Source organism: Bos grunniens, chromosome 11, assembly GCF_055505025.1.
Source record: "Bos grunniens cultivar Pamir isolate PY7600 chromosome 11, Bosgru_T2T1.0, whole genome shotgun sequence".
Classification (NCBI taxonomy): domain Eukaryota; kingdom Metazoa; phylum Chordata; class Mammalia; order Artiodactyla; family Bovidae; genus Bos; species Bos grunniens.
Window position 1 is genome coordinate 3,134,934 of NC_141175.1, and position 13,407 is coordinate 3,148,340.

The 13,407-nt window shown below is 63.2% G+C and overlaps 1 protein-coding gene across 8 annotated transcripts in view; it reads left to right on the forward strand.

Annotated features, from left to right (window-relative positions):
* VAV2 (vav guanine nucleotide exchange factor 2) overlaps nucleotides 1-13,407 on the forward strand; it is a 187,151-nt gene that overhangs the window by 145,022 nt on the left and 28,722 nt on the right. For all 8 annotated transcript variants that reach the window (XM_086324195.1, XM_086324190.1, XM_086324192.1 and 5 more), the window contains 7 exons: nucleotides 808-906; nucleotides 2,548-2,616; nucleotides 3,207-3,307; nucleotides 9,646-9,745; nucleotides 10,621-10,716; nucleotides 11,531-11,599; nucleotides 12,918-13,004. In XM_086324195.1, the coding sequence (XP_086180321.1) occupies nucleotides 808-906; nucleotides 2,548-2,616; nucleotides 3,207-3,307; nucleotides 9,646-9,745; nucleotides 10,621-10,716; nucleotides 11,531-11,599; nucleotides 12,918-13,004 (621 nt within the window). The remainder of the gene's footprint in view (nucleotides 1-807; nucleotides 907-2,547; nucleotides 2,617-3,206; nucleotides 3,308-9,645; nucleotides 9,746-10,620; nucleotides 10,717-11,530; nucleotides 11,600-12,917; nucleotides 13,005-13,407) is intronic.

Genomic DNA, 13,407 nt, shown 5'->3' on the forward strand with positions numbered 1-13,407 from the left:
CTCCACAGTCTGAGATGCAGCTTTAGGGGGTCGTGGACCCTGAGCACCAAGCTCCCAGGCTGAGCAGGGCTTCGGGCTTTGGGAAGGAGCCTGGGTCATGTGCCCATTTGACAGGCTGCTTTGGAGTGCTATGGCCCCAGCCAGCCCCCTCGGGGCCCTGGGGCGTTTCTTGGAAAAGAAGGATGACGTCAGGGCGGGTTTGAGTCCAAACGGCCGCTGTGTTGCCCGTCCAGTATTCTCTCAGCCAAAAACCTGAGGAGAAGGCCTGGGCCGTCCACAGTCGCCCCGACAGTCATCCACCCTCCGCGGCTCCTTCCCCGGCCTCTGTGGCCGCGTTATCTTGCTCAGTCCCGCTCCAGAGGCCCCCCTTACAGGGGCCTGTCCCAGGGACCCCTGCCGGTGGGCTCTGAGCTCTGCACAGTCGGAGGCTGCTGGGTATTTGGAACGTGTGGCTCTGCCGGGGATTGGCCCCTTTCTCCAAGGCACTAACAGTCTGGGACGGTGGATCGGTGGACGTGGGTCCCCGGGAGCCAGTCAGAGCCTCTCCCCGTGCGCACAGTAGGCGCTTTAAGCATGTGCCATCTGCTGTAGGTGCTGCGGGGTGGCCAGGCTGGTGGAGACCTGTCCCTTCTGTGCTGTCACCGGTCCTCGGGGGCATGCCAGGCCTCCTGCACTGGCCTCAGCATCCCCGTCCCCAGGAAGGCGGGGAGGGGCCGCCCCTCATCGCACCCGCTCTGCACTTGGCGACCCCCCAGCCGGGCGGGGGGCACGGCAGGGTCCTGGCTGACGTCCTGTGTCCTCCCCTAGAAAATGGGCATGACAGAGGATGACAAGAGAAACTGCTGCCTGCTGGAGATCCAGGAGACGGAGGCCAAGTACTACCGGACGCTGGAGGACATTGAGAAGGTGGGCGCGGCCGCCGGGGCCCCTCCCCAGGCAGGGGCGCAGGGCAGTGGTGACGGGCGGGGCGCAGGCCCTCTCAGGTTTGCGCCCCTGCCCCCGCCTCTCCGGAGGTCGCCCCCACCTGTGCTGGGCCCTCGGGCTCCACGCAGGCTGTGGGCCCCACGCAGGCCAGTTCCCTGGGAGGTCTGGGTCCCGCCTCCCACCCCTCGGCCTCAGCTCGGACCCGAGACTGCCCTGAGCTTGTTTCTGCCGCTCCTTCCAGCCTGAAACTGGGCATTGTTGCCGCTTCTGCTCCTGAAGTGTGCTGAGCTAGCGTCTTTATGTGTGCGTCCTAGCCCAGAGCTAAACGCCTTCTGCATACACTGTCACCCAGGCCGGGCACTGAATGAGCTCTTTGTGAGCACCGCCTCCCTGGGCACCGTCTGCACTCAGCCTGCCCTCCACCAGCCAGGCGTGCAGCAGGGCAGGCCCATAGGCGGCCAGCAGCGCCCCGCACCTGGGGCTCCGCCGGGCCCGATGCTGGCCGTCTCTGCAGCCCCGCTGGCAGACGGCGTGCTCTCCCAGTTGGCTGGTCAGTGCTGTCTCCCCGCCGGCCTACTCGGTTCCTGGAGGGCACGGGTGGGCTTTCTCCCCGCTTCCCGGGAGCACTGGCTCCGTGCCATTTCCCTGTCACTTGGCATCCTCACGGCAGTGCTTAGAGGCGTGAAAGAGCCGACGTTGCTTTCAGGAGAGGCCAGGCCCGCTGAGTGTTTCTTTGCAGAGTAGGGCCACGTGTGGCCGTCATGGGGTCCCTAGGTGAGTCCCACTGTTCGGGGCACCAGGAGCCTCAGCCAAGAGTCCTGAGATGCCCCTGGGGACGATGGTGTTTGTAACCCTGCCCAGCCCCTCAGCTGGGTCTCGGGGAGGAAGCAGTCCCAGAGGGGGGTGCCGCACGGTGGGGGAGAAGTGTTCAGGTGCATCCCGTGGCCACGAGTGCGGGGGACAGCCTTCTGCTCACACAGCGGCTGCAGAGAGGGCCAGGTGGCTGGGACCCTGCGGGAGGAGGGGCAGGGGGAGGGGAGGGTGGCCGGCCGTTCCCTGGGGGGCCTCCGAGGCCGGTTCCACATGTGGGCGCCTTGTCTAAAGGCTGCTCCTGTGGCGAGTGGGGCTGGAGTGCGCCCTTCTGATGACACTCGGGGCAGAGGCCCAAGACCTGATGTCAGGAGAGACTCACGGCTGTGTCTCTGTCCTCACGTGTACCCTTGGGCGATGCCCCTCACATCCCAGGGGAACCTCATTTTCCCCAAATGTCTCAGACAGCGACAGCAAAGCCCGCCCTGCTTGCCTTGGGGTTGAAGTCCAGCGCCACGTGCAAGGGGCTCCCTGTGGAGCTGTGCCCACCTTGGCGGGGTGGGGGTCCGGTGCTCACACTGATTCCCAGGCCTGACCCCGCCCGGCCCCACACTGGGCTCGCCCCGCAGAGTGACTCTTGGGTCTCCCCAGAAAGCCTGCACTCTCCGGGAGGCACAGAGCCTGCTGTGTACCGGGCTGAGTGGCCGCCCCGTGGAGAGCCCGTCTGTGGACACCTGGCCCTGTGAGGCCGTCAGTGCCCCCGCCTCCCCTCCGGCTCCAGGCCGTGGTGCAGTGCGGGCTTCTCTCTTGCAGAACTACGTGACGCCCCTGAGGCTGGTGCTCAGCCCGGTGGACATGGCGGCCATCTTCATCAACCTGGAGGTGAGGGTCCCGCCCGGCTCGCTGTGTGGGGGCCACCGTCCTAACCCGCTCCAATGTCGGACGGGCTCTAACTTGAGGGGTCTTGGAGGGCTGGACCCTAGAGGTCCTCGAGGGCCCGTGAGGTTTTCTTAGCAGTGGAGGGAAGTTGTCCCCTCCCCATCTCTGAGCAGACTGAGCCCCTTCGCTGCCCTGTGGGGTCTGAACACGGACACAGAGGGTGATGGCTGCCCCTCTGCTCTGCAGTGGCCACACTTCCCCGGGGCTGGGCCCCATTTCCGCAGAGGAGAGTCGACCCTCAGAGCCTGTGAACCCCTTCGCTCCCTCACCCAGCGGGTGGATCACGAGCATGCTGGCTGGGGTCTGGCTCCAGGGCTTGCCTGGGGTTGGCCGCGGTGTGTCTGGACAGGCTGGTACGGCTGTGGCCGGCTGTCGAGCCTTGCAGTGGATCGCACCCGGGGCGGTGCACCCAGCGCCCGGCCCGCACATGGACATCCTTCCAGCAGCAGCCCCGAGAGAGCCTGCCCAGAGCCTCTGCACACCCCCAGCCCCGCCCTCCGAGCCTGCTCACACGCGGTTGCTTTTCGTCCCAGGACCTGATTAAGGTGCATCACAGCTTCCTGAGGGCCATCGACGTGTCCATGATGGCGGGCGGCAGCTCGCTGGCCAAGGTCTTCCTGGACTTCAAGGAGAGGTGAGCAGACGGGGCCTCGGGGGCGTCTCCGTTTCCGCCCCGTCCTCACTTGTAAGCTGAGGAAACTGCCCTCTCTGCCCTCCCAGCCTGGACGAGAGGGGGCCTCACGGGGCCCAGCAGCCCCTTCACCTCTCTTCCTGGGGGTTTGGGGGGATAGGGACCCTCTTGCCATCAGGGTTCCCTGCTGTGCTGTGGGCCCCCGGGGATCCAGGCCAGGGGACTCTGGCTCTGAGCCTGGTGGGCGTGGCCCTTGGAAGCTGCTGCTTAGGAACCAACCCCCCCAACCCCCCTGCAAGCCTGAGGGAGGGGCTTCAGGGGCTCCGGGTCCCCCGGGCGGAGGACACACGCCTGCTTCCTTGCCAGGACGCCACACCTGGAGTTCTTTATCAGTTGGTCAGGGGCAAGGATGGCGTTTGTGCCCCTCGGTGCCCTGCAAGTGACCAGAGGCCGGGCCTGGTCCCCAGCCGGTGAAGGCAGTGGCGGCCGGCCGTGGGGAGGGGCCGACCCCAGGTGGCCGGGAGGGGCGCAAGCGTCAGCTGTGGGCGCGGATGCGGGGCCGTCCTGGCGTAAACCAGCTTCGGCCCTGAACTTGGGGAGACAGTTGTTCTGGGTCCAAGAGCATGGAGCCCTGGGCCTTCCAGTGGTGCCCGGGTTCCGCCTGAGTGTCCGCAGCCTCGGGACAAGTGTCCACGGGGCTGAGGGGGTGTAGACGCCCTCGTCAGGACCCGAGGCGGCTTCTCCCCTCCGGGTCCCACCCGGGCGGTTGGACAGAGTCTGGATGCAGAGAGGGCCCCGGCCTCCAGCCCAGCAGTGTCACCTGCCCCTTATGTGCCCGACGTGACAGCCTTGGTCCGGGATCCAGACTGTCGGCAGGGGAGAGTGACAGCTTTAGGAATCGGTGCAGGCGCCTTGTCTCTACACTGCTATCGTGTGGCCTCTGAATCTGTTTGATTCTTTGCTTTAAGCCTCTGTTTTGCCACCCCAGCTGATGGAGGGGGTGCGGAGGTGGCCTTCTGTTCTCGAGAATGGCCTGCTGGAGCCTGGCGGGGGTGGGGGGACGTGGAATCGGGATTCTGGAAGCTTCTGGCTGAGTGCGGAGGGCAGCTGTCAGGATGGCTCTGCCGTCCCAGCAGAGATCGCCCCTGCTTCCCTCCCTCGCACCTCGGCTGCCGGCTCTCGAGGGCGAGATGCTGACGAGGAAGAAGCCAGGTGACGTGGGATGTGAAGGGGGCTCGCGAGAGGCCGGCCCTGCTGGGGGCCCGGGAGACAGCGGTTTTAGCCACTGAAACCCCAGGAGATCCACCAGGAGACGGGGCCTCGCTTTCTGTCTGTCGTGGAATCTTTGGAGGAGGAGCCCACAGAGTTTTACCTTCATGGTGCTTAAACCTGGCTGCTTGTTGAAGCCACGGGAGCTCATTAAAAATACCGACTCCTGGGGTCTGAGGAGGGGTCCCGAGAGCTGTAGAAGGCCCCCCCAGGGGCTGGTGGGGACCCTGGGTTCGTGTCACTCTCATCTGCAGGAGGCTCCCCTGCATCGTCCGCCAGGTGACTCTCAGCTCCGCTTGTAACCCTCCTGCCCAGACGGCCGCCTCAGGGCGCCTTCACCTGGGACCCCCTGAAGGCGCCTCCCAGGTGCATCCAGCTCCAGGCGAGGCGCTCTGCCCCCTGAGCGGGCAAGGGTCCTCGAGCCTGCTCTCTCACTCGAGCCTGCTCGCTCACTCGAGCCTGCTCTCTCAGGGGCCAAGAGCTGGGGGCTCCCGGCAGCCACGAGAGAGCAACAGTGCCCGTGTAAATGCACGTGCAAGGGGAGGGGGGGGCAGGGTTCCTCCGCGGACCAGCGGGTGTGGGCACGCTGGCTGGCCCGGGCAAGGACGCGCAGATGGAGGCCAGGGGTCGGGTCAGCTCTCTAGCCCACCCTCTGCCCTCAGCAAGGTTCTCCTCTCACCTGGCTGCAGCCCACTGTGCCAGATGAGCCCACGTCACGGTGCCCCGCTGGCAAACTTGAGCTGTCAGACCTGACTCTCGCCCAGATGGCGGGCACAGCGCCTCATTCGTGCCGTGCCTTGGCTGAGCAGGGGACGGCTATGGATGAAGCTGGACTCTGGGCCCGTTAACCCAGCTCAAGGGCAGGTGGCCGAGGGATAGATGTATGCTGTGCCCTCTCGGAGACCCTCCTCATCCCCCGTGCCAAGGCTGCCTGGCTCCCATGGTCCAGTTGGCCCATAAGCAAGACCCAACACCCCGCTCCACACACGACCTCGAGCTGACCCGCTCCCAGGCCTCCTTTCCTCGGGACATGATGGATGTCTCCACCTTGGAGAGCGGCAGTGAGCTGAGCGTATCCTGGTACCAAGAGCTCTGCGGACGTCACCCCCTGCAAGGCCTCGGGGACCTGGGTCCTTTGGTTGGGGTCCCTTTGTGGGAGGGACTGGCTGCGTGTCATCAGATGTATTGGCCGAATGGCTGTGTCCACCCAGTGTCCACCTTTTCTGGCACTTCCCTTCAATTTCTGAGTCAGAGATGACAAGATGTTTCGCTGATGTTCACTGACTTACTGACGCCACAAACATTTATTGAGTGCCTATTGTGTGCAGCACCTGAGCATTTATGGAATGCCTGCTGTGTGGGGCATTCAGACTCCGGGCCAAGGACATCGTGGTGAACAGAGCTGGCTCAGCTCTCCCTGGGAATGAGTCCACAGACAAGACTTATTATGGGCTGCACGAGAGCAGGGGGAGGGGGACGTGGGGAAGGGACTTGGAGACGATGGTGGGGGCCCCTGAGGACCTGGGTGAGAGAGGACCAACCTTGAGGCCGTGTGGGCAGCAGAAACTGAAGGAAAGCTCCCGGGAGTCGGGAGCTCTGTTCTGGAAACTGGCAGAGCCCAGGGGAGCAAGAATGAAGCGAGTGAAGAGGTGGCTCTCTCAGGAGCAATCCCAGGTTCTACAGGATCCAGTAGGCCGAGAGAGGGATTCAGAACTTTTTAGCTGAGGGCAGGAAAAGCCACTGAGGAGCTCAAGGGACAAGACCCTGGCAGCTCATCACGGATGAAGAATGGGGTGGCATCCGAGTATGGTATGACCAGTGCCAAGTGGCAGAGGACAGTCAGCTCCCTCTTTTTGGAGGTTATGCTCCCATTAATGTGGCCTTGATCCTTAGACAAGGCAGATACTCCTGTTTACCACGTGGGCCTAAAGAGACGTGTCCCACCCAGAGGGACAGGCTCTCAGGAGAGGTTTACATTAAAGTCAGACTGTCTGTATTTATTGCTGAGGCTGACCGAGGCAGCCCAGAGCCCGACTTCTGGTGGGTCAGAGGCTTGGGCCAGATGGGCCCCGGGGAGCTGGTGGCCCAGTGGGAGGGCAGGAGTCCAGGCTTTTAGAAGGGACTCCCTGTGGGGCTTTGCGTAAGTGCTGCGAGGAGGATGTCATTCAGAAAGGCAGGTCCCCCTTGCCCAGGACCCCGGGAGTTTCCATGAGCGTCTGGAGAGGGGTCCTGGGCGGGTGAGGGCTTCCATGCCCTGTGGCTTCTGCTGGCTCCAATGTTAGGGGGACGGTGCTGTGCCCTGACTGTGATCTCCATTCACGGGGGCAGTGTCTCTGGGGACCTCTTGTCTCAAAGCCTGAGGTTGGGTGATCCTGCATGGGGACGGCCCTCTCGTACCCTCCTAGAGCCCCCACAGGGGTTCGCGTGGCCGCCCTGTCTGGAGGGCTGCCCTGGACCCTCAGCTGGAAAGGCCAGACTTCTGAGTCTCTCCACATCTCCCTTCCCAGATCGGGGAGCTGAGGGCGGGAGAGGGAGCTTGGGCGTGCGGGGGTTTAGCGTGTCCCGTGTCCCGGGGCCTGTCCCCGGTGCCCTGAGCGTTTGGGGTCGTGTGCGCTGCGGCAGAAGTGACGCAGTGAGGAACTGGGCCCTCAGTCCTGGGAGACGCCTGCGCGCTTCCGTTTATGGGGCTGCAACCGAACGTTCCGGGGTAAACAGCACAGCCCCGGTGGAGAGCCACATGGAGCCGCTGACAGACATCAGCCGGCTCAGGAAAGGGAGGCCGGAAAGATGACGGCGCGCGCTCAGGGGACGGTCTGGCGCTCTGGCCGCAGTCAGTGGGGACAGATGTTAGGGAGGAGGAGGCCACGTTAGAGACAAACCAGTCCGTTTCCTCCCTGACGAGAGCGCCGGGTCCTCTGGGTCGCTCCTGCACTGGGACAGACGTCGTGTCCCGAGCAGTGTCCGGCGAGGGTGCGTCAGGCCGGGTCAGAGGAGGCCGCCTTCTCTGGGTGTCCCAGGCCCCCCGAGAGACCGTGAGCTACGAAGCCCTCCCTGCCCGCGTCGCTCTGCTTCCCCGTTTCAGAGACTTTCACTCAACAGCTGTAGATTTTTATGGTTCGAATGAAGGCCCATCAACTTCACTTCCTTCACCGACTTCCTCCAACAGACACAGAACATCCTGTCGGTTTCTCTGGATTTTCAAGGAAGAGTCAAACCGCCCCCAGACTCCACAGCCCAGGGAACCTGGCCTGGGGCTGGTGATCGGACGTCGTCGTGGTGTGGACGGAGGGCCAAGGGGTCAGCATGAGTGTCCCAGGGGCTGTTGTCACAAATTCCCACAAACTCGGGGGCTTAACACATCAGAAATGTAATTCTTTCTCAGGCCTGGAGGCTAGTGTCCAAAACCGGTCTCTCTGGGCCTGCTCTCTCTGGAGGCTGCGGGGAGGGGCCTCCCTGACGCTTCCAGCGCCCGGGGGCCCCAGATGTTGTTGGCTTGTGGCCACAGCCCCCGGTCTGTTCTCCATGCTCACTCGGCTTCTTTCTGTGTCTCTGGGTCCTTCCCTCTCTTCCAAGGACCTTGTCCTCGGATGCAGGGCCCACCCTAGTCTGGCGTGATCTGACCGTGACCCTGTGGGCTGTGATTACATCTGCAGAGACCCTGTTTCCAGGGTCACATCCTGAGGCCCCTGGACATGCCTTTGGGGACTGCTGTCCCACCCAGGACAGAGCACTTTGGCCAGTCAGCTGAGTCCCTGGGCAGTTCCCCTCCCATCTCAGTGGGGCCAGCTGTGGTTGGAGGCGGCGGGTGTGTGTAGCCACAGCTCTGCTCTACAGTTGGGTAGCGGGTGGGGGTGGCCCTGGGGTGCTGGCTGTTGGACTCAGAAGAGGCCTCCCCACGGGGCTGGGGAGACTGGGCTCGGGAGCCACGTGGGTTCTGGATTTGCTGTGGGATCCGGCCCGGCCACTCCCTTGCTGGTGACCTTAGGAGTCTGATCACCTCCCAGAGCCTAAGTGTGGTGTGTAAGTGAGTCTGAGAGCAGGCCTGGGTATGTCTCTTGGTCTTTGCTGAAAGTGGCCGTGGTCAGATTTCTCTTGTCACCTGTTTACGGATGCACATGGCTACTCACAGCCGAGTATGTAAGGGCCTTGTGCAGGCCGTGCCGGCCGGGGCTCCAGGCTGCATGCTGGCACGTGGGGAGGAGGGAGACCCGTGCCTGGAGCTCAGAGCTGGTGGCGGGCAGGGGGCCCCGTCTCCTTTGTGGACTCCACCAGGCTGGAGGACAGGGTGCGGAGGGGTGGGGACACTGCAGGAAGTGGTAAGGCAGGGTTTCGATGGATGAGTAGAAGTTTTCTGGCTGGGGAAGGCCGCAGCTGTACTGGCTGATGTGAGGGGCGTGCGGTGAGGAAAACAGGGCTGGGACCTGCTGTCCACACCATTTGTCTGCCAGAACCTCGGGCTGAGTGAGCCGGGGGAGTGCGGAAGGTAAGGGGGCTCCCCAAGGCTGGCCGCTCGGGGGCTCTGGGCTCCAGGTGCTCAGAAGCAGGTCTGCAGGGCCCGGGGAGTCGGGGCTGCTGAGGAGCTGTGCCCGCCAATGTGGGCAGTGCCCGCTGGGCTACGGGCAGGGCGTTCGCTGCCCATGTAGCCTTCCCTCGATGTGGGGCAGCCCTGCCTTACAGACCAGCACAGCTTGCACAGAGATCTCTGGGTCTCCAGCCCCTGATCGCTTCCAGAGATGAAGGGTCTTAATCAGCTTTCATGTGAAAACTCTGAGTTTAATAGCAAATCATTGGAGTAGAAAGGTCTGGGGAAGGCGGGTGCCCGTTTCCCCCGTGGTTGGCAGCCCTCCTCCGGGGCAGGGAAGGGAGGGAACACAGCCTCACGGAGAGAACTTGTGAGGAGCTGTCGTGGGGAGAGACCTATGGCTTGTCATGAAAGCAGAAGACTCACACCAAGTGTGTGTGTGTGTGTCTGTCTCTGTGTGTGTCTGTGTCTGTCTCTGTGACTCTCTGCGTGTGTCTCTGTGTCTCTCTGTGTGTGTCTGTCTCTGTGTGTGTGTGTGTCCACCACCCAGGCTCCTAATCTATGGGGAGTATTGCAGTCACATGGAGCACGCCCAGAACACACTGAACCAGCTCCTGGCCAGCAGGGAGGACTTCAGACAGAAAGTCGAGGTACTGGGGGCTTCCCGCCCGGGCCTGCCCATCCCTGGTCTCTTGCCCATTTCCTGGAAAGGTGGGGACGGGGCAGTGACGTGACATGTTTGTAGATGTTTTTGACCAATGAGTGTTTCCTTTCCCCTGAGAGTAGGCAGGGGAAATCACTGGCCCTGGCCCTGGCCCAGCCTGAGTCCCCTGGTGCAGCTGTGGCAGGGCCCCAGGACCAGACCTGGCTTAGTGGGGGGCTACGACTGATCCCTGACCCTGGTCTGTTTGGACCCTGAGGGGGCCCCAGGTGATGGACGTTTGCTGGGAGCCGTGGAGTCTCCCAGCCCTGCAAGTCTCACCCGCCTTGAGCCCCCGACGTGAGCTCCTCTCCAGGCCTCTGCCACATTTGGGCAGCAGGCGGTTCACAGAGACGGGGCTTCCTGGGTTGTATCTGGCTGCTCGGATGGTTTCCAGGGTGAATCCTGGTGGCATGTCCCCTTTCTCCCGCAGTGTTGGGAAGTGACATGCCCATTGGAGAGGCCTGATACCCCTGTGTATCCAGGCAGCCCCTGAGAGCCCTCATTCCTGAGGGTGGTCCCCCCTTAGCGTGAGCTGGCTCCCCTGAGCATCTCGGGTAGATCCCAGGCCAGGGGTCGCTCGGAATCCACCTCCAGGTGGCCACTGCAGACCTGAGGCTGTGAGGGGCGGCAGGCCCCTTGCCCTCTGCACACAGTGGGTGTGGGGAGGGTGTCTGGGAGCCTGACCGGAGACGCACTGGACACCCAGATGTAGTTCAGGGCTTGGGTCTGCCCTCCTCCCCAGGCTGGGAGGTGGGGGTGCTGGGGTCTGGCAGCCCTGAGCAGGGATGCTCTAAATCCACTTGCTGCTCCCCCGACACCCAGGAATGCACCCTGAAGGTCCAGGACGGGAAGTTCAAGCTGCAGGACCTGCTGGTGGTCCCCATGCAGAGGGTACTCAAATACCACCTGCTCCTCAAGGTGAGACGGGCCGGAGCGGGTCAGGGCCCACAGAGCCCAGGGTGTGCAGTGGAGCCCACAGACGGGCCAGACTGACAGACGAACAAGCAGCGGAAAACAGTCCATGCCAACTGCCCAGAAGCTGTAAAACAGGCTTCCCTGGTGGTCCGGTGGCTAAGACTGCTCACTCCCAGTGCAGGGGGCCCGGGGGTTTGATCCCTGCTCGGGAAACTTAGAGCCCATATGCCAAGAGGAGCAAGCCAAACAAAACAAAACAAAAAACTGTAAGATAAGTATCAGGAGCTATGTAGTAATTTATATGTATTACGAGTATTTGTCAGTTAATACACAGGGAACATTACGATTCGGATCAGTAAGAGAAAATGAAACGGGAGACAGAAAAGCATCCTCAGGCCAGAAGTAAGAGCTCCGGGGGCTGGACTCTTAACCCAGCCCGTGGCCTTCCTGTAGTCAGGAGAACAGGAAGCCCTTCAGGACAGACAGGCTGCTGGGGGGATGGCAAGTCTCCGCGAGGTGCGGGGCGAGGCTCCTCAGTGAGTCCACAGCTCCCCTTTCTGCTCAGCTCCTGGCTTTGTGCTATCTTAACGTCCCTCTCTTTATCCATGAGAGTTGGGGACAGCTTGCCTCAAAGCCATGTATCCCCTGGGGGTGGACTTGCCATCGGTCTGGAGTTGGGCAGTCAGACCAGAGCCTGGGGGAGGGTGCGCGGGGGCCTTGTCCGGGGGCGGGGGGCTGGCTCCCTGTGCACACCTGGCACTGGGTGGGGGGCGGGCCCAGGCCCTGGGTGGTGACCCGGTGCCCTCCGCCCCTCCAGGAACTTCTGAGCCATTCCACCGACCGGCCGGAGAGGCAGCAGCTCAAAGAAGCGCTGGAGGCCATGCAGGTGGGTCACCGAGGCAGGGGAGAGGCCGGGCAGACAGGGCTTTCCGGGCCAGGCCTGCTGACTTGGACCGGACCTGGGCTAACAAACAACCTGCCCTCTGTGACCGGAGACGTGGATTTTCCTGGGGTGGCAGGAGACACAGGAGGGGGCAGGATGGTGGATGAGACCCACCAAGGGCAGAGGGGCCATGTGTGTGTGCAGGGGGGCCCGCAGCGACTCCCCCGGGGCTCCGTTCCTCCTCTCCTGCCTCTCTGACTGTCCACGGCTACCGTCAGCAGAACCCAGGCAGCGGACTCGGTTGTGGGCTGCCTGGCCCCGTGGTTCCGTCTGTCGAGCCCTGTGGCAGCTGCTTCTGAAATGTCCCCCCGACCCCGAGCCACACTGCCTCTCCCCTGCCCGCTCTGTCCACAGAAGCCGCTGAGCAGCTCCACACTGAAAGGAGAGCCCGGCTCCATCCCTCCCCACTCAGAGCCAGCCCGTGGCTCCCGCCGCCCGCAGTGCCTGGCCTCTGATGCACCCCGTTTCCAGGCAGGCTCCCGCGGGGGCTCCGTCCTTTCTCATCTGTGCGTTGTCTGGGGCTGAACTTTGCCCAGGTCACCGGGCAGTGCCGTATGCATTCTCCATCTTTACAAAGCCGTGTTCCCGGGAGGCCCGGCCCTTCGCTGGCTTCCGTGCCCCGTGGTGGGCGGTCTGTGTCAAAAGGTCCTCTTAGCGGCCTGTCGTCCTGGAGAGCCTTGCTCTAGGCCGTGGGGGCCATGGAGGCCGCAGGGGCTGGACGGTTCACTGTCCTGCCTTCAGGTCTCGGAACCTGCCCTGCCGGTGGGCTTCTGGGGCAGGGGCCACTGGAGGGGAGCCTGAAGTAGGCTCTCGCCCCCTACCCACCCACTGCCCGCCTCCTGGACCCCACCCCAGGCTCTGGGTGCCTGCCCCCTCGGCCTGCTGGAGCGCAGTAGGCAGTGCCCCCTGGGGACCTCTGGGAGGCCGCAGCGCGTGGATGGCCAGGCCCAGAGCTGCCCTTGCTCCACAAGGAGCGGGCTGGCCCAAGTCTCCTTGGCTGCTCTCTTCCTCTCGGACCAAGAAGGGGGCCTAATGACGTTAGAAAGGAGCCACTCTGGTCTATGGGGGGTTTCGCGGCCCGCCAATGGGCTGCACCTTTCCGGTCTTACTTATTTGTCAAGTGGGTGTCGCTTCTCACGCTGCATCACTTTGAGGCCCAGTCTCCTCTGGGAACAGGGGACAGTGCTCCGGGAATGTCCGGCCCTCGGACAGTGCCCAGCATGGGCCTGCTAACCCCCTCCCCACCTCTGTTGTGCCCCAGGACTTGGCCATGTACATAAATGAAGTTAAACGGGACAAAGAGACCCTGAAGAAAATCAGCGAATTTCAGAGCTCTATAGAAAACTTGGTGAGTTGACTGCCCAAAGCGTGGAGATAATTGTGACCGTCTCTCTCTCTGTAGATATAGATATAATTTCTAAACATTACTTTCACAATCTTGACACTGAATAAGCACAAGGGTGACCGCACACTGCCTGTTGGGTCATGGAGGCAGGTGCAGCCGTGCCCCGTGCTGCCCGCTGAGAGAGGAGAGCAGCTTCTGGAGCTGAGTTTGACCTTGAACTGCCGGACTGTGCACCCTGGCTGGCCTGGGTGCCCTGTGGCAAAGGTGGCCGCTGGCTGAGGGGCGGGGCCTGAGGGGAAGGACGCTCGTGACGCCCTGCCCTCCCTGCCTGGCCTGGACCAGGACTCTCTTGGGTCCAAAGGGAGGATGCGGCTTCTGGGGTGCTGTGGCTCCTCTTGGTCCAGGC